Source organism: Capra hircus, chromosome 9 (genome assembly GCF_001704415.2).
Source record: "Capra hircus breed San Clemente chromosome 9, ASM170441v1, whole genome shotgun sequence".
In the NCBI taxonomy this organism is placed as follows: Eukaryota; Metazoa; Chordata; class Mammalia; order Artiodactyla; family Bovidae; genus Capra; species Capra hircus.
Window position 1 is genome coordinate 58,539,920 of NC_030816.1, and position 21,593 is coordinate 58,561,512.

Sequence of the window (21,593 nt, forward strand, 5' to 3'; positions counted from 1 at the left end):
ATTTTGAACAAACTGAAATTAAAACGGCAGATTCTAGTGGAGGTTTATAGTTTTCTTACTTCCAGTTTTCTTTAGAAACACTTTGGCGTCCTGGGTTGATTTCTGTGGAGATACATTTCATGTTATTTTGAAGAGTTTTTAGCCCTCAGAATTATGGATTTTATCCGAGAGGAAGTACGTCTTGTGTTTATGTCAATGTTTCAAAATATGGCGACCAAAAATCCTAGAGGTATCTGTTAAAAGTATATGTGGCCATTTGGTGAGAGAAATTCAGTCTTTTTTCAGGCATAATTTAGGAAGAAAAATTTCTGTTTAGTTTCTAGTGGTTTGTTTTCAGGCATTTTCCACAAAAAGATGAGCAAGACCCTTCAAAACCACCAGTTTGCTTATTTAGGGGAAGAAAGAAAGCCTTCTGGGTCCAAAAATAACATTAAATTAAAATGATTGTTTCCAATAGTTTCAGAAATTGTGGTTTTATTTCCTCGTATGAGTCATTTCTGAACCGAGTATGTGATTGTGCTACACTGTGATGAAGCCTATTTGCTTGGTATTTTTGTAGGTCACATAATTTATCAGAGAATAGGATCAGGAGAGGAATTTAGCCTAACTCTCCATTTTGCAGATGAATCCTGAATTAGAGATGTTAAGTGATTTATTCAAAAGGAAGCTAAAAAGAGAATCCTGTGCTGGAGAAACCGTAGTGCTCCCAACTCTACAACTTGCTGCCTTTTCCTTTCTTTGAGTTCAACAAGGAGTTGCAAATACTGGAATCAGACTGCCTTTGTATGTATCCTTCCGGGCCTTCCTGCCATTCATCAGCAGTGTACCCTTGGAGAAGTTATTTACTGTCCTGCTTTAGCCAGAGTTGTAGCATGTGTCAACAGGGAGTAATAATAGTACTTGCCTCATGGAATGTTGTAAGGAATAACTGAGTTTATACCAGAAAGACACTGAAAATGCTTGTATATATATATATATATATATATACACATACATATACATGCATATAACACACACATATATATTGAATTAATTTCTTAAAATAAATTGCTGAGTATATTTAATATTAAAAAAAGGGCTGTTAACCCTGCTGAAGCAAGATTTTTTAATCAATCTTTAAAAAAAAAAATAAAAGTTATCATGTATATTGATGTTAAAACAGATACAATAGGAGGTCCTGTGAGGGGTCTGACTGGAATAGGCGAGGAGAGAGACTTCTGAAATGCTGATAAAGCCCTTTATCTTGATCTCATTGATGGTGAGGTGTGGGTGTTGAGGTAATAAATACTTAATTGGTTGTCTACTTTTGATTTGCATATTTTACTGTGTGAATGTTATACTTTACTAAAAAATTTTAAAATACAGGTATATTTATATAAGCTAGATGAACAAAAAGGATTTACAGTGTAGCACAGGAAACTATATTAATATCTTATAATAAACTATGAAAGAAAAGCATCTGAAAAGTATATCTATATATGCATAAATTTATATATCTCCAAATCACTTTGCTCTGTACCTGAAACTAACACAGTATTGCAAATCAACTGTACTTCAATAACCTAAAAAAATAACAGATATATTTAACACAAAAATTGGGTGTCCCTCACTTTATGTATCTCTTCCACACCCCACAAATGAGGACAAGTGGTTGTACATTGGTATACTTCCTTTTGGGCATTTTTTTCTATACACTTGGAAATGTAAGCAGTATATGGGGTTGTGCTTTATTTTTATTTTACATTTTTAAGCCAAAATAGATTATTGGTTGTCTTAAAACTTGCCTTTGATTTGCTGTATTTTGAATAGTTTTTGATATTAGTGCATGTGGTTTGGGCTACTTCTGTTTAATGTATGAATATGTTTTCTACTTTAACTAATCTCTTCTTGATATATTTTTAGGTTGCTTGAAGATTTTTACTATTATGAAGTGTTGCAGTCATGGAGCTTATGTATCGTTTTGTATATCTGCCCCAAATTCCCATAGATAAAACTTCAGATGTAGGATTAATAGATGAAAGAGCATGTGCGCTTTGCATAAATGGTGCCAGAATATAAAGAGGGTCATAAAACCATATATCCTTATGAGGACATCTTTCTCATAAAGACAAAGGCAATATTATATGCTAAGTTGAATGTTGTATTTGTGCTTTGGTTAATAAGATGGCTTATAGCAGTAAATTCCTTGAGACTCACACACTAAATGGAAGAATTCACTGATAAGAGCAATATTCTATTAACCACATATGTAACAAATCTATGTTATATGTAGTTAATATCTTGCTTAAGGGTCACTACTCCTTACGTGCACACGCATGCTTAGTTGCTCAGTTGTGTCCGATCTTGCAACCCCATAGACTGTAGCCTGCCAGGCTCCTCTGTCCATGGGATTCTCCAGACAGGAATACCGGTATGGGTTGCCATTTCCTTTTCCATTCCTTACATGAATGATTATTAATATATGTATTCATAGTTCTTAAACCACTTGGTAGGAGGAAAAAACTCTCTGTGTATAATATTCATGACATGTTTTTACTTAGCACCATAAAATATTTATAAGAATTGTTCAGAGAAGCTCTGTTATTGTTGAGAACTTATGAGGCATGGTATATTTTCATTCTGTTAAGAGCCAGCTATGTGCCAGGCACAGTTGTAAGCACCTTACATATATGACTAGAGCATTTAAACATGTAGATGAAAGGCTTAGACATTGTATTATGATAAATGAAATCACTCCATATTGAATGTATTATTAAATATTACCATGTGTCAAACTATCAGCTGTATCTTATCGATATTTTGATTTGTAAATCTGTGAAATGTCACAATCTAATATGAAAATTAAAGTTGAAAGCATCAAAATTCAGAAAATTGCTATTCAAGTCCTAGCTATATTATTATGACACCTGAAGTTTAAAGTGAAGTTTGTTAGTCAGTTGCTTTTCCTGTGAAAGTCTTATGTGTAGAAAGTTCTATATCCAGAATATTCAGTCTTATAATTTCTGGTTAATTAAGAGTCTGGCTAACCTTTAATGGTATCTAGTACCTTAAGAGAGTAATCCAACTCAGAATAATAGTTAACTGATTCCTCCCAGTGTTGGATAAATATTGCTATCAATTTTTGTGAGGTTTTTTTTCCTGCAGAATTTCCTGTTATTTTAAGGGATTCAATAGGACTTAGGCACATAAAACTGAAAATTATATTACTATGGGGAAACTGCTCTGTGCCTTTGAGAAAGAACTCTCTTGCTAACTTAAGTACTATATGTGTGTAGAATAGCTAACATTTTCCTCCCAAGAAATTTCATGTATGCAGTTAAAACACTCTTAAATTGATTAAGGATTTGTTATATATTTCCAGAAGCACTCAAGAGTACTTTTATGGTTATAAGAGTAGAGTGCATTAGAATGCCAGAAACCAACGAATACGCTAGAGGCCTTCAAAACCGTGCCCAACATTCCTGACTTTACCATATAAACACGCGGGACAGTCTGGAAAAACAAAACAACTCCCCTTCTCCCAAATGTAGGTAAGCCTGTGATGATAACACTTCAACTGCCTTGAATATTAATTTGATACCTTTTCTGTTAGAAGTAATTTTTATTACTTAGAAAATGGAATGGCAAAGTTATAAATATGACTGATATTTATTTCTCAACTCAAGTATTATTTTACATCAGATTTGACCAGTTACCTTTATACATTTTGGAAAGTGGATTATACAGCTACCACAGTATTTTGCCTATTAATCAGGGAAGTTAAAAAGTCTTTTATAAATGTTGAATGAAAACTCACACTGCTGTGAGGGAATTAAATTTCAAGCCATATACTCCTTTTATAGGGTGAGAAACTGAAGTATGGAGAAATTACAAGGTTTTCCCAAAGCTATACACTGAGTCATGGCAGACATGGAAATCTATGATTCTGTTTGCCTGATTCAGTCTGAAACTTCATGAAATTAAACTTATTTATTTCTTGACATGTGCCTTAAGAGTGTTTCACTATTTACTTATTTGCTCATTCATTCATACATTATACAGGAAGCTGTTTTGCAAGATATAGTCTTAATGTAGGGACTATAAATAATTTGAATTTATATATTGTAGATATTTTCTTAAAAAAAAACTCATTGTCTTTTTTTCTTTTTCATGAACATGGAAAAAAAAAAGAAAAGATTAAGACATTAAAAGCTAAGTTGAATTATCTTTATTCAGGCCACAGCAGAGTCTATAAGAGCCTGAAGAATAGACACTGCATAGCAACTCAATTAGCTTCTTCAGGACCTAATAGAGTTTGAGTGTTTCAACAAGAACTTGGCTGAAGCCCCAGGTAGATATGGAACAGAGTAACAACCAGGAGAAACCACACCACCTCTCAAAAGTACAGAAAGGACCAGCGTCCACATCTCTAACAACAGTATCTTTATATTTACTTTAATCAAGAGGGGGCCGGTTATTCTGCTCCTCTCTGATCTTCCTGAGTTTCAAGTTTCATATTTTAAATTCTTTTTCATTGTGATCTTTTTCTTAACTAGTTTAACCAGTGTTTTCCCAAACTTGCTTCACCTGCTTCATTTTTTTTTCTCCATGCTTTAAGAGTCATATTTAAAAAGCAAATAGTATTTCTCTGAGTCAGACCTCACTTCTTGATGGAACAGCTAACACCACAGGTAGCTTCACATCAGCAGCGTATTGCATCTTCCCCCAGCACAGCACACTGTAACAGAGAATCCAAGGAATATAGGGCTGCCATCTACCCTCCACCTCTTCTCCAGAGTGTTTGCTCAACACATTTTTGGTTGGTTTGTTTTCTTGTCCTTTTCTTGCAGTCCTGAGACTTAGGACTCAGACTTGGCTCCAGCTTTATGGCTCACCAGCTTTTCCCATGTTCTTTACCAAGGTAGTCCTGAGGCCCAAGAGCCCTTGGAGCCCTGGGGACTGAACAGACCCAGGCATGGCCAAGACCTAAACAAAGGAAACTTTCCTGCAGTTTAAAGATTAGTCTTTTTTTTTTCTTTTTAAATTTTTCTAAAGAAATAATTCAGTGTTAAATGAACCAGCAAACAAACAAAACCCCTCGGGTCTTTCTCAAAGGAGCATTCTTATAGCTTTGAAAATTTATTGTTACTAATTTCCATTTCATCTATTTGGATTTCTTTCCCTTTTTTGGGGGGGGCGGGGCTGGGTATGAATGTGATATTTGATATACATTCATGATGACCTGGGGGCTTCCCAGGTGGCACTAGTGGTAAAGAGTCTGCCTGCCAGTGCAGGAGATGTAAGAGACATGGGTTTGATCCCTGGGTCGGGAAGATCTCTGGAGGAGGAAGTGGCAACTGCTCCAGTATTCTTGCCTGGAAAATTCCGTGGACAGGGAAGCCTGGTGGTCTGCAGTCCATAAGGTCATAAAGAGTTGTACACAATTGAGCAACTGAGCACACACACATCATACTGATTGATATTAATTTAATGTCAACTTGTAACTGAATGGTTTGAAAATAATGATGTACACTGACCTATTTCATATCCACCTTCCATTTAATGCATTTCTTAGGCAGTTATGCTTTTGTGGCTGACTGAATTCCCTCTTAATTCCTATTAGGAAACAAGGACTGTCTTATTAAAGATGTGGTCATATTAACTAGGGGTACTTAACTTGAGGAAAAAATATTTAGGGGTGACATAAATAATTGCACTTTTTAATATCTAGTATATAAGATACTTACTCTAGTATCTTAAGAATATTAAGGTATTTCTTAATATCTAATATCTATGTATCTGCCACACGTATAAAAGCAGGATTCAATTTCTGCTCTGTGAGCAGACCAGAGTAGAAGTTCTGAAAAGTAGATTTTTAAGACTAATAGGTAAAGAAGAATGGAAAGAGGAGAAGTAGATGGTTCTATTCACTGAATCTAAGAAGCTTCAAGTATTGTGTCTACAAACTCATATGATCAGTCTTTTAATAAACCCCACTTACTTCTTCTATACCCCTTATGATCCCAAGACAAAGAAGTAAGATGCTATGAATTTCATTCATAGTCTCTGTCTCTCTAAGTTTGCCTTTAAAGTCATACTTTAGGGAAGCAAAGCATGGAATTGAACTGCAACATAAAATTTATTTGAGATTATTTTCTGAATTCTTTCAGCTTTGACCTTTAGGAAATTCTTTGGATTACTAGATGCTAAATGGCAGATTTTGTAAATGTGATTCTTTTGTTAATGCAGTTACAAAGTCAGTGGATGCTTTTATACTCTGATGCTGTAGGGAAATTTGGGAGAAAAGAAGATATTCAAACTTTCTTGGGAAAAAACCTTTCTTGGATGCCTCAATTAAAAAATCTGGGTAAATAAAATTCTCTTTACGTGTCCCAAATTTTAGGAAGGTAAAGAGCATTACATTTAATTAAATTCTTAACTGTTATTCTCTACAGACACAGTTCTAGCATGAAACTTGTATTTAGGGAAGTCAAATTTACTGCTATATTTTATATCTCATATTTACTTTGTTATATATTGGATCCCCTACTCGCAAAATAAAAAACATGATTTTCAGGTGTCACACCTCCATTTCTTTGAAGTTGGTTAAGACAGAAAACTGTAGCGGAAAAGATAGGTTTGTGTTGCTGCTATTGTTTTTGTTTTTCTTTCTTTCTTTTATGGGGGTGGGGTATTTCCCGAGTTTTATCTTCTACTTTACAAATTGTTTCCCTAGCTGAATCTAATCAGCTGTTTATTTCATTCATTTCTCATTTGAAATTTCAATGGATATATTTTTAAAAACACTTTTAAGGTTCTTTTCCAAATTTGTGTGTTTATTTTTTGCGATTTGTGGGTCCTTCAATTTTGTTTCTATTTCTTCTTTAATTATTTTAAGCATACTTACTACATGTATGAGATCTTTCTGATTATCATTAATCTCAAATTTTGGGGTTCCAAATCTCCTGTTGTTGCATCTATTTTCTCTGTGGTGTTTTGTTTCCTGGTGTAGCTTATCACTTTTGATGAATTTTTATTTCAGAATCCTTTATGCCCTGTGGATCAGTTTTTCATTTGCTTCCCTGGAGCCTAGGGAATTCAAATCTCTGGCTCAATCTTGATTTTAATATTTTGGATTGCGGTTTCCATGCTAGCGATGCAGTGACTATTTAGAATTACATTTGTGTGAGGCTGAGGTTTGATTTATCTCAATTATTTTCTCTTACTCTCTTCCCAAAGGCTCTTTCACCTGACAGACTTCCTTGTTGAGTTAGATGACAGGATGAGTTGTCCTAGCTTTCCTTCAGTAAAAGAGACGAACTTCTCAGACTTCTTCCTTCCTGTGTTACCTCTTGCTGTTGTTTTCTGCCCATCTTTATAAATGAGCATAAGGTCAGCAAAACAGTTATATGCAAACAGAGCAGAAAAAATTTTCTGCCCAACTTTTTCATATCTCCAGTTTCTGCAGAATCCAGGTGTGACACCTGATAATTATGTTTGTCTTACTGGTTACATATCAGTTGCGTTTGCCTTATAAAGATTTGTCTTTCATGTAATCCCACATATACATCTTTTCTCTAGGCTTCTTTCAGTCGCCGTTGTCAGTCCAGGTTCTCCTGATTTCTTATTTAGATTATCACAACAGCCTTCAAGTTGCCTGCCCCTTAACTCCAGTCACTGGTCCCTATTTTTCATAAATTGGAGGTAGATGTATTGTTACAATTATATCATATTTACCATTCATTTTTTGTGTTTCAAAGGTATCAAAGCAGTAATAAAAAAGTGTATGTATTCACTAGTATTTAGCACTTTACTCCTGCTTTTGCCAATTCAGAACTTCTCAGTATTGTGTTAACATTGAATGCCATTCCTTGCTCATGCTTTCTTTTCTGAAAATGTGTTCTCTTTCATGTACTCATCTATAATTCTGTTACTGTAAACATCAGTCTCAGTGCTAAAGAAACCAACCACAACTTCTTTGGTTTGTAGAATAGCAAACTCAAAATAGGTAAATCAAAATGTCAGAAATTGTTCATTTTTACAATCTAGTGTGAGTTCAGAAAATTGGTCCAAGACTGGTGACTTGGGCTACTAACTGCCTATATATAGATAGTTAATGCAGTTCCTGAAAATAACTGATTAGTATAATATTCTTAGTTGAACAGAGTTAAAAATTATTTTCATGGAAATCACATAAGTACTGTATAGAAAAAACAAAATATTGTAATTAATTATATGAAGAATGAATAAAAAAGCAGACATTTTCTTCCAGTCTGTCATTAGTAAATGGCTTACATTTTTGAAATATGTGATTTTATTTAATCCTAACAAAATATAATATAGGTATTATTATTGTTCCTATGTGATGGATGAAGAGGATGATATTCAAAGGTATTTATGAACGATCTCAAGGCCATAGTTATCCAGTAGGAAAGCAACGACTCACATATAGACTTGTTTTCTTCCTAAAGTCTTTACTTTGTTGATGTTGTTGTTTAGTCTTTTACAGCTTCATGAACTGTACAGGGTCCTCTGTCCACGGGATTCTCCAGGCAAGAATACTGGAGTGGGTTGCCATGCCCTCCTCCAGGGGATCTTTCCAACCCAGGCAGCAAACCTGCCTCTCCTGCTTTGCAAGTGGATTGTTTATGCAGTGAGCCACCTGGGAAGCCCCTAAGTCTTTACTAGGAGTCACTGCATTTCTGTTTCCTCCAGAGAGACATTTTTTAGACTTCTAGGGTCTCAAGAGGAGAGAAGAGCAGATAGTTTATTCAGAAAGGCTCAAATAGTTCTTTTCTGTCAGGCTACATAGTTCAGTGAACTATTACAGTAAAAGCATAAAGCTCCACAGTCTGTGAAAGTGTAGAATGGGAAGAACAACGAGGGGTGCATGAGAAGGAAAGAGGGTTACAGAACATGTAGGTGTAATAGAAGTTGCCAAGCGCAGAATTCTTCGAGATGTTTCTGTGAGACTAGCTGGTTTCAATTACATCTGTGTTTTCTAAGTTGACTAGCCAACCATCAACAATTAGCAAACAGAAACAAAATATAATCTCGGCTGGCCCTTACTGTCAAAAATCAAGTGATGGTAATTTATAATTTCAGGAAGATGGCTGCTATCAAATGAATCTGTATATCACTAAGGACCCAGATGCATGTGTGCGTGCTCAGTTGCTTCAGTCGTGTCTGCTCTGTGTATCCCTAAGAACTATAGCCTGCTAGGCTCCTCTGTCCATGGGATTCTCCAGGCAAGCATACTGAAGTGGGTTACTATGTCCTCCTCCAGGGTATCTTCCTTACCCAGGGATTGAACCCGTGTCTCTTGCATCTCCTGCATTGGCAGTGGAGTTCTTTACCACTAGTGCCAGCTGGGAAAGCATAATTATCATGAAATTTGGCTTGTTATCATTTTTTAGCATGAGAAATTAACCTCATTATTTTTAAACATTTTGTGTTAAATGGACCATTTTGCAAAATCCATGCCCTATCTTGTAAACAGTTCAAAAATAGCTCAGCATCTACTTTTTAGCTTGACTTCATTTAAGGAGATTGAAGTCAGACATTACTGTTCACCTTGATCTGTTTATTGGACACCTTTTCTGTTTTCCTTTTGTACAAGCAGGGACAAGAGTCATGTGCATGGTCACAGAATGCCCATCTTACCTTTCTGAACAGTTGGCCATAGAATTGGAGCTAGGTGTTCTTTGTGCTGTTGGCTTCCCTCTCTGGCATGCTTCCTGAGCAGCTGGAACGAGCCAGTGCCTGATCTAGCTTCAGAGACCCATTAATGAAATTCGGAGGGCAATGAGGGGAACTTGGTGCAGAGGATGTAAAGGCAGTGTCATTCTTGACAGTTGATCCCAGCTATAATAACTCAGGAATGCAGTGGGAATAAAACTTGTTAGACCTCCTATACAATTGCAGTTTTATGTGAGACAATCTCTTAGTAAAGGAGAGAATTTAATTGGAGATTATGAGGATTGCTCATGGAATCCAACGAAGCACTGAGCAACGATGGAGCAGGAAGAGCACAGAGACAGTGAGGTTTCAAGAGTAACAGGATCCAGGGACTTGAATTCTGCCAGGACTTTCTTGCCGTCTCCCGCTTTTGCTTCTCTTTCTGGGTCAGCTCCTTTCTGTCTCTCCCTAGCAGATTAGCTTTTTACTCATGGCAATAAAAAGCTCCCAAGTTTTATATGCTAGAGATTTTGCCACTGATGGAGGAGTAGCCTGGTACTTTCTCGGGCCTACATCCTAAGCCATTGGAAGGGATAGTGACAAGTCATTAGACTGAAGTAATTTGATGTCACTAGGAAGGTCCTGGGAGACTTAATGTGTTATAAGATGAATACGGGTCAAGTGTGGTTTTCAGAGATGTATATAGGCTTCCCTGGTGGCTCAGCAGTAAAGAATCTGTCTTCAATGTAGGACTCGTAGGTTCAATCCCTGGAAGATCCCCTGGAGGAGGAAATGGCAACCCACTCCAGTATTCTTGCCTGGGAAATCCCATGGACGGAGGAGCCTGACAGGAAACAGTCCATGGGGTTGCAAAAGCATCGGACACCACTTAGAGACTAAACAACAACAATAGGTGATAAGTACCCTCATGCAAGCAAACCTTAATTTTATACACAAATGTTTTTGAAAATTCATTTGCAGTTTGATAATCTGCAAGTCAAACAATAGATTAGCTGTTCTAAATGATAGAATATAATGGAATGCCAGACACCTTGCCTTGGTCCAGAAGACTTTTCATGTGTAATAAATCCTCTGAAGCCCCCACCTAGAGTAGAATGGGGGCTGTGCCAGAGGTTATGGACAGAACTATCCACACACTTCCATCTTCACTGCAGAATCTTCACAGGAGCTAGAACAAGAGTTTGGGTGGGGTGCAATCTTTATATCTTACCTTAAGAATGTACTAGACATTTGGGCTTCCCAGGTGGCACTAGTGGTAAAGAACCTGCTTGCTAATGCAAGAGAAGTGGGTAAGATACCCTAGAGAAGGGCATGGCAACCCACTCCAGTATTCTTGGAGAATCTCATGGACAGAGGAGCCTGGTGGGCTATAGTTGATAGGGTCGCAAAAACAGCTGGACATGACTGAGCAATTTAGCAAATAGGCATGCATACTAGGCGTTTGGAAGATGGGTGGGGGAATGTAGTCTCTTTCCTTCTTCTTTTTCCTTTGCACTGCAGCAGGAAGCAAACATAGCCTCTACTGCGCATGCACCCTCATAGGAGACTCCTGGTGGAGTTCCCAAGCTTTGGCCGCAGAGCAGTGTGATGGTAGTGATAGGATGAAGGGATGCCAAGGACTGTGGAATAAAGCCTGGACCGCAGGGAGAAGGAAGATGGAGCTCTCCCTAAATTTCTACTTTGGTCCATGGCCCCAGGGAACAAAAGCAGCTGACTTCTGGTCACCTGTCATGGGTCATTTTGGCAGAGTGAGGTACTGCCAGAGCTGCAGTAGCACCAATGAAAGAATGGTTTATCCCAAAGAAGGGACAAAGCTCTGGACAATTTGAAGAGAACATAATCAGATCTTTATTTTAAAGCTATCACTCTGACTATGCCGTGAAAAATGAGGTTCAGGGAGCAGGATGGAGGGCCCTTAGGAAGCTGCTGCTTCAATGTAGGGAAGGTGATGGCTTGAACTACTATAGTATCTGTGAGGAGAGAAACATGGAAGGATTTGAATGAACTCCATGAGGTATTGCTAAGTCATTTATTGAATGTGGAGAGGAGTGACAAGGAGTCAGTGACAGGTGTTAAGCTTTAATGATCAATGGGAGGCCTTGCCATCTGTATATATAGTCCAGCAGAATAGCCCCCCCCACCCTACCGCCTGCAGCTTCTGTCTTAGTTCCATGCCAGCTCTGAAACAGGGAGCACCCCTTCAGCCTTCACATTTGCCTTTAGCCAGAGTAAGGGCTTCCCAGTTGGTGCGAGTGGTAAAGAATCTGCCTGCAATGAAGGTGATTGATGAGACTCAGGTTCTATCCCTGGGTCAGGAAGATCCCCTGGAGGAATAAATGGCAACCCACTCCAATATTCCTGCCTGAAGAATTCCATGAACAGAGGAGCCTGATGGGCTACAGTCCATGGGGTCTTGAAGAGTCGGACATGACTGAGCAAACACACACACACACACACACACACACACACACACACACACACACACACACCCTGGATAGTCTAGTTTTTATTGGTGGTTTGCTTAGAAAGACAGAGGATTAGGGTTACATCACACAGACTCCACAAGCTCTTCCTACTTCTTTCAGCATCTTCTCTTTCTTGAAAGCACAGTGTCCTTTCTGTGCCATTTCTAAGTCTAAGTATCTCAGGCCGTTTCTGAGAGATGTTTTTAATATTTGACATATAATCTCATTATATGTTTAAATTAGATGATTTGATGATTTTTTTATTCTGATTTTCCATGGGACAGGAGTTTCCACCTTATGTCTAGGGCAGAGTTCAAGAAAAGGATATGATCAATTTTCTGTATGTTGAAAACCTAAGTTCAGAAGAAATAATCTAATATAGAATGAGTAAGGTCGCTGTGATTTCTGTTCGAAATTTACCATTTTGGGGAGAATGGCCTTGAAATAGAGCTTGGAACTAAATTATTGCCTCATAAAACAGCATGAGGTTACTGTTATTCCTTAATTTTATATCTTTATTATGAGGTAATACTTCTCTTATTTGATTTAAAGAATGTTCTTGTCTTTTTCTCATGTATTTGTGAATACTAAATGTTAAAGGACTTAGCATAACAACCATTGCAAAATTATGATGTAAAATAATACTGTGTCTCCAATTAGCCCAGGTAGTTTTACTTGGTCCAGTCATATAAAATCACTGGGCTCATAATATTTTAGTACTTTAGAGTGTTTGGCAAAGAAATAAATTCATGTTACCGTAAAACAGTTAAACTAAGTAACAATCTCAATTTTAAGGAAATATAAAGCAAAGTATTATGTTGTAACATGGAACATTGATGCAAATAACTCCCCAACTGGAACATTAAGTAGATTCTGAAGCAGTGGTTAACAGAAAAAGGCTAGTCTTTGCTTTATTCTCTTACCCTTCAACAGTTTTCTGGCTGTCTTAATGTTTAATTTCACTTGAGTTAGCACCAGTGCCCAGAGATGGTGGTCCTTCTAGAATATGATCAGTTCTTTCCTAGTGATCGATATCCTTAATTTAATTCTTGTGTATCTTTTCTGGAAATGCTATGTTTTCAGTTAAATTGCTCAGTTGTATTCGACTCTTTGAGACCTATGAACTGCAGAACGCCAGGCTTCCCTGTCCATCACCAATTCCTGGGGCTTGCTCAAACTCATGTCCATCGAGCTTGTGATGCCATCCAAACATGTTATCCTTTGTGATCCCCTTCTCCTCCTGCCTTCAATCTTCTACATTTAAACCTTGATCACATCTTAATATTATTTTAGTGTGATCATTGTACATGTGTTTTGGGTTGAATTGTTTTTCCCAAAGGATAGGTTTAAGTTCTAACCCCCTTACTTAGGAATGCTACCTTACTTGGAAATAGGGTCTTTGTAGATGTAATCGAGTTAAAATGAGATTTGACCAGATTAGAGTGGGTTCTAGTCCAGTGGCTGGTGTACCTGTAAGAATAGGGAAATTTGGGTAGAGAGACGCACATACAGAAGAAGTTCTTTAGAGAGATAGGCAGGAGAATATTGTGTGATGGCCACACTAAGATGCATCTACAAGGCAGGGGATGCTAAGGATTACTGGCAAACACCAGAAATTAGGAAGAGACAAAGAATGATTCCTTTCTAGAGCCTCCAGAGACGGCATGAATCTTCCAGTGTGTTAATTTAGGACCTCGTACTGTCAGAACTATGAGAGAATAGATTTCTGTTGTTCAAGCCACCTAATCTTAGTACTCTATAACAGCAACTTTAGGAAACTAAAATGACATACTATGTTATAAATAAATAATAGGCTACATTTGATTATAATAGTCGTCTTATAATAAGTATTTTATTGTTGTGTATGTGTGCTCAGTTGCTCAGTTGTGGCTGACTCTTTGCGACCCTGTGGACTGTAGCCTGCCAGGCTCCTCTCACCATGGAATTTTCCAGGCAAGAATACTGGAGTGGATTGCCATTTCCTTCAGGGGATCTTCCGAACACAGGGATCAAACCCAGGTCTCCTGCGTTGGTCGCAGATTCTTTACCATCTGAGCCACCAGGGAAGCTGAAAATTTAATATTGAGATTAGTCCACCAGGTACTGTGTCAGGCAAAAAGGAAAATACCTGGTGAGCTAATTTCAATATTAAATTTTTTGAAAAGTTACAATATTCTACCTGAAAAGCACAGCATTTTTCTTAAAATAGCCACATATTTGAGATAGAGTTTTCAAAATTAAGATATATGGCTGTTTACACTTTTTGTTTGCATTGCCAAATACATTATGTATGATTTCATCCATTAATTTTGTCATTCAGTCAGTCAATATTAACCACATAATGCTTACCAGACACTGAGATAGGTGCTGTAGATGACACTAATAAATAGGATAAAGAATACTTGCCTTAAAGAAATTACTCTGATTTTGAAATTTATTTCCTAGAGAAAGACACAGAGTTCATTTGAAGATAGAGTCTACTGCTTGGAAAATTCCCATTCATTGTTCGCTGATCTTGGGAAATCATTTTAGCATCATTTGGTTTTACTTATTCTGTCTTCCTCTATTATGGTGGAAAAAAAATATAATTTATTGCAAACAGGCAATAAAATAAACAATAATCAAAATATGTGAAGACAAAGACATAATTCTTAATCAAAATATGTATATTTTTAATGTTTCCTTTTAGCCAATACCCAAATACACACTAAATTTACATTAGTATTAGCATAGCTAAAATTTTGTGTTCCGATTTTTTTAACTTACTATATAATCAGTATTTTTTGCTTTTCATGTCATATTTATAATTGCACTTTGGGGTTTTGCATTTATATTAAATTTATTGACCATAATTTGTTTAATTGATGCCTGCAAAGATGAAACTACATCTCATTTTTTTTATCATGAATGCCACTGTAGTGAATACCTTGTCACTTTTGGAAGCAAATAGTTTACTCCCTAGGAAAGTTGATACATTGGGTAAAAGAGTTTAGACATATTTTAAAATGCAGTGACAGACGGCTTTCTAAAAATATTAGAAAACTTGGCATTATCAGTGGCAGTTGAATGAGGACACCATTTTCACTGTATCCTTTCTGACACTGAGTATTAATATTTAAAATGGTTAGTTATTGAAGATATGTATAGGAATCCAAACTGTATACTTGTTGCTTAAGTTTGCATATTTTGGCAACTGTGAAAGTGAATACTTTTTCAAATATTTATTTATTACTTACATTTTAAATAATGATTTTTCATATCTTTGCTTAGTCATTTAATAGTTCCTTAAACCTTGTCTTAGCAATATTTTTGTTTTTAAAGTCATCTTTATAGTATTTATTGAAGATATTTTTCATAATCTGTTGTATCTTTTTATTTTGCGGGCTGTTTTTCTCTATTCAGAAATAAAAAGTTTTGGTTTTGTTTTTACATAGCTGAATTTAGTGTTTCTTCCCTTGATACTCTGGTACAGTATTTTTGCCATTCATCTTACCCATCTATTAGATGAAAAGGAACATCAGATTCCCCCTTTAAGAGAGTGCTTGGCTAATTTATTGTCCAGGTAGCAGGGAGAAAATAGCTGTAAAGGAAATAATCCATCACAGTTTCTTCCTGCAAGAGAGAGGAAGGGCTCATGATGCTGGCAGGTGTAGAATCTTAGCAGTTTAACATCGGTTGGACTAGTGGCCACATTTCCTAAGTTGTGCACCTTATCCAAGGCAAGGGTGGGCCAGAGTGATGGGGCCAAGGATCAGGAGGTCCGCTTGGATGGGAGGAGCAAGCCAGAGATCAGCAAGAAGCAGGACAGGGAGGGAAAACCAGATGTGATGCAAGGGTCTGTAAGGAGATGGGGGAGAGTGGGAGAAGAAAGACGAAGATGCGAGGTGAAAAGGAAAAAGCTGGGCTTTTTCACATCACCATTTCTCAGGGTCACCTCCAACACAAAGAGTGACGTCTTTAAATCTAGAACTCCCTGCCTACCTATCTTCCTAAATTCAGATGTATACTATAACACCTTTCAGTATGTTAATATCTACGCTTCCTCATCCCCACCTTAAATGCCCTTTAAAATAGTGCTTTTCTTTAAAAATGGCACCTTTCTGGTTTTGGAGTATTTGTAATCAGTTTCTTACTGAGACTGTCACAATACTTACATATAAGTTGCCATTCCCATTTTATGACTTCTAAAAATTTAAAAATTTAAATTAGAGAAAATTTTAGAAAAGAATCTTTGTGTCTCTGTGTTTGTGTATATGTAAAACAATGTACATTTTAAAACATCTTATGTTCTAATAAAGAAAGTAACTGGTTTATTAAAGACTGTACTGCAGGGCAAAAAAGAAAAGAAACTAAAACCACGTCTCTCTAGTTGTAGTAGGGAATACTTAAAACCAAGTAAAACCCCTCCAATATGTTGAATGTTCTGTAAAGTGAGTTGGGAACATATTGTTTCTGCAGACTGGAATATTTATTTTCCACTTAAATGATATCTTTGAAAACTTTTGATGTCTCTAAATATTCCTTGAAATGTAAGTTTAATAATTTATATCTGTGTTTATGCCTATAATGAACACTTTTTTATAGAGATCTTTTTATAAACTCATATTCTTTTAATTTTATTTTAGAATTAGACTATGAAGGGCTAGAAATGTATCATTACTAATTTAAAGTACATTTCATAGATTAGTGAGCTTGAACATTGTTTTGTTGTGATTGACCATTTTTCTGTAGGAGTGCACATGCTTTTCTGTTTAGATTGTAAGAGCTCTTTATTATGTCAAGGACATTAGCTTATTATGTTTGATATTTGCAGAGATACTTTTATATTTTCATGTATCTTTTAATTGTGACTGTGTGTGTGCGGGGGGGAACTCAAGGGGGTGTTTGGCTTTTTTTGTGTTATATTCCATTTCTTCTATTATATAAGTCTTCTCTATATGGGAATTTAAAATATATATGCCTGTTTTTCTTAGAGTATATTTAGACTTTAGTTTGCCTGGAAAGTTTTTAATGTATTATATCAAGTAAAGATGAACATTTTTTGAGTAGTTTACTGACCAGTTTTCCTTCTTATATATTTCTGTACCACCTTTTTATCATGATAGTCTTATTTTCATTCTTTTTAAAAACTTGTGCATGCATTTTATCACATTATATTTTTTAGAGCAGAATTTGATCATCTGGCAATTAAGACAAATTTTCCTGTAGTATAGAGCTGTCATATTAAAATACGCATTATATTTTTTCAATATTATATTCTTTTGAAAATGAATGGTTAATGCAGACTTTTGGAGAAGGAAATGGCAACCCACTCCAGTATTACTGCTTGGAGAATCCCACGGACAGAGGAGCCTGGCAGGCGACAGTTCATGGGGTCTCAAAGAGTTGGATACAACTGAGCAACTAACACAAAACACAGACTTTTAATTTTTAATCCGTCAATTGCTTAATGACAGACCTCTCTCAGCAAAATAGCACACTGGGTGTTTACTCCACCCTGGGTCTCTGAAGTTGTCCTCAGATACTTTTGTTTATCTGCAGAATGCCTAAGTAGCTGTTTACTTATCTCAGTATTACTATGATGTGATTTTCAAGGTCATCATTTCTATCAGATACGGGAACAATACTAAGAAATTTTGTTCTTGAAAAATAACGTGTCTACAGATTATCACATGAATCAAAGTTTTAGTAATTTTACAAATAATTTTAAAAGATAACTTTTTCATTTTTCCACTTTGTTTTCATTGTTTTGTTTCAGATTGTCCATTTTTAATTGGAGGAAGCTGCTTCTACTTGGGGGGTGGCAGGAGAAGTAAGAAAACCACATGGAAGACTCCCAGGATTTAAATGAGCAATCCGTAAGTCGTAATTCAATCTCAGTTTTACTGAAAAATGTTGTGGTAAGACGACTCAAAATCATACTGGAAGGGATATATTGTAAAAAGCAAGTTTTTGTTAAACATATTTTTAGTCAAATTTTGAATCCTTTTTCAAGATCATAAAACATGCCTTTGGAAATGTATACTGTTTCTGCTTAATGATATCATATTTTGAGGTCTTCCTTGATTGTCTACTTGTAAAGACAATGATAGAAAGATGAGGGCATTGAAATTGTGCAAAGTGTTTTTTTATTGTCGAAACAGTTTTACACACCTCCTTTATTGGGTTTTATTCCAGAGGTACTTGGATGGTGCATGTGGGGATGAATGCCAGAAGTATGAAAAGTGAAGCATATCACTTGCATGCCTATTGTTCACTTTGAGGATGGCAACCACAGTCCTGAAGGGATTTCCTTATTTTGCTAAGGTCTTTGCAGGGCTTCCTTGTGGCTTAGCTGATAAAGAATCCACCTGCAATGCGGGACACCCGGGTTTGATCCCTGGGTTGGGAAGATCCCCTGGAGAAGGGAAAGGCTGCCCACTCCAGTATTCTGGCCTGGAGAATTCCATGGACTGTATAGTCCATGGAGTCGCAAAGAGTCAGACATAACTGAGCGACTTTCACTTTGCCCAGGGAGGAATGCACGAGGTTGGTGGCAACCATTCTAAAATTCAGATTTATCAATGAGAAAGGACTTATATAGCCTTTCCTCCTAATTTATTAGTAGTGTCTTTGTGATACTAGTCCTTCAGCATGTGCAGTGGGAGTCAGTGGGAGGTTCTCCCTCCACTCCCCACTCCCACAGTACCGTCAGTTGCATCCCAGCTGTTCTGCCCACAGACAATTAGTGATGTCACAAATGAGGAGATGTATACTTACCATGTGTGTATCATTTGCTTATATGATCATGACTAGATCTTAGAATCTTATGTTCCCATTAGGCAACAAAGGACAGTATATTTGTTATAATAATATGGTTCTGGAAATGATTTCTGAAATGAGTTCAATTTTAAAATTCAGAGTAATGTGCGTTCTGATATATAGATGTCTTTCCAAGTTAGTTTGTTTTCTATTAGTGTTTCATTTAAATGACATGATAATCGAGTTTTTAATTTATAGACAGATATGACCATTGTCTAATGTCTTTATATATTATTATTTAATTTCACCTGGTATCATTGCAGGAAAAATTTAGCAAAAAATTACAAAGACTGTTAAAAAATTCATCAAATAGTAGAGGTTATTCCTCAAAAAATGCCTGAGTTTTTACAAAAGTAGACAAAAGGCAGTAGGGAAGCAGGGGCTTCAAAGTAGTTTTTTTAAATGCTGGTTATTGAACTTAAATATTAGTAGCATGGGCTCTAGTGAAATGGGTGGTAGTCAGCATGATGATACGTCACTCATGCCATTCACTGCCTGTCTTTTGATCCCAGTGGCATCTGAGGTCTGTAAGTGTGACCATGTACCTGAGTGAATGATGACGTCATCTTAGTGGCGATGCTTCATGAGAGGGCTACTGTCTATCTGTACTTTGTTCTGACACACCGGGCATTACTTAAAAGTTTGTGTCCTTCTGTGTAAGGATGTGTGTGTGTGTGTGTGTCTGTGTGTGCATGCATGCGTGCACATGTGAGCTAGATTGACCTACTGTCCCTGTTTTCCAGGGACCCAGGAGTTTCCCGTGACTTGGAACTTTCAAAGCTAAAGCCGGTAGAGTCCCGGCAAACCAGGATGACCCAGTTAATTACCTTAGGGTGTGTGTGTGTATACTTAAGAACAAATTTTTGATTCAGCACAGTTAAATGACGCTAAAGACAATATAGTCTTAGGTTTAACAGTAGAGTGAGGTTATTATACAAGATGCTTCATATCACCTTTTATAAAATGAAACTCAACCCCTGTAAATCGTATAGGTTTTACTCCTAGTGATATTTTAATGCTGTGGAATTTAGTATTTAAAAAAAAAATTAAGTTCTTGGTGTTGTTCATGTTCAGCCAGGTTTGAGAATCAGAAATATTGAGTGACTGACCTTCTGGTCTTTCAGCTTAAACCCAGCTGCTGAATTGGTGGTAGGAATGGAAGAGATTTCAAGAGAAGAAAAGATTGCTCTCATTCTCCTCTCTTTTTCTCCCTCCCCAGTACTAAACTCTCCCCCTGCAGATGATGATCTGATCAGAGTCAGAATGGAAGCCTCTGCTCTCTGGTTATCAGGAGTGGGTTCGTCTCTTTTAACCCACAGGAAATGTGAAGTTTGTGTTAAGGGTTCATGGCTTAATGGCTTTAATTTTGTAAACATCATAAATCCTTCTCCTTCAGCATCCTTAGACTTAGCAGAACATGCAGGCCAATCTGTTCATCTTGTGCATGTGTAAAGGGATGCTTGGGACTATTAAGTCCCAAGTCAGAGTTGGGACTTCACAGCAGTCTTCTGACTCCAAGTCCAAAGCTTTCCCCATTACATCCACATACCTTAAATGCATTTGAATTTTCCTGTTTGGACTTTCATCACCATAGAATAAACTCTCATTAGGGTGAAATGATTCCTACTTGAATGAAATCTTTAAATAACTTTAAATCTTGCAGAGTGTATAGATTAATGTCTCAAAGCTTTTTGAAAAAATGCTTGGCATTATTAAGATATAGGATAAATAGGCTGAAATTTTTAAAAAGTTCATAATAAAATGAGAGAATTTACTTATATCATAGCTATTTTACTTCAAAAAATAGTTTTTTCTCTAGGCATAGATGTAGCAAGAGGTGTCATTTATTGCACATTTTATGCTCATCTAGCATTTTCTGTATACTGACTTCAATCCTTACCATATCCTTGCTTCGTGTTTGTTACGGTCACCATTTTACAGATAAGAAAACTGTGGCATAGAGAATATTAAGGTCAACCAGCTTTTAAGTAGCAGAGATTAGAATCAAACCTATTTTTCAGTTCAATTGTTCAGTTGTGTCTGACTCTTTGTGACCCCATGGACTTCAGCACGCCAGGCTTCCCTGTCCATCACCAACTTCTGGAGCTTATTCAAACTTATGTCCATCGAGTTGGTGATGCCATCCAACCATCTCATCCTCTGTCATCCCCTTCTCCTCCCACCTTCAATCTTTCCTAGCATCAGGGTCTTTTGCAATGAGTCATTTCTTCGCATCAAGTGGCCAAAGTACTGGAGTTTCAGCTATTTTTATCTGGCCCTAAAATCAGTTGGTTTTTAATGAGTATGTGTGTTCATTCTTGCAAATTCAGCTGCCTTCCAGGAGACATAGCTGCCTTGGAGCACAAGGGTCTGTACACTCAGCAGATAACTGAACTGAACCTACCAGCTTTCCTCTCCCAGTTTTTCCCCCTTACTCCTCTCTTCCATCTCAGTGGATGGCATCATCAGCTACTGAGTAAGTTCATTTGGAAAACTGGAAGTCATCCTTTTCTCCTTCAAGCCCATTTCAAAATCCTATCATTCTTAATTTTCAGTATCTCTCAAAGTTGTTCTTTTGGTTCCAAATCCTTATTTTGGATCTTTATTTTTATCTCCTGTATTTTTCTGCTTTAAGTTTTTTCTAGAGTG

The 21,593-nt window shown here is 36.8% G+C and overlaps 1 protein-coding gene across 8 annotated transcripts in view; it reads left to right on the forward strand.

Moving 5' to 3' along the window:
- Positions 1 to 21,593, forward strand: part of EYA4 (EYA transcriptional coactivator and phosphatase 4) — a 323,104-nt gene that overhangs the window by 13,263 nt on the left and 288,248 nt on the right. For all 8 annotated transcript variants that reach the window (XR_001296092.2, XM_005684775.2, XM_005684778.2 and 5 more), the window contains exon 2: positions 17,902 to 18,001. Coding sequence is in view for 7 of the 8 variants with exons in the window: in XM_005684775.2 (XP_005684832.1) it covers positions 17,969 to 18,001 (33 nt within the window). In the remaining variant the exon portion in view is untranslated. The remainder of the gene's footprint in view (positions 1 to 17,901; positions 18,002 to 21,593) is intronic.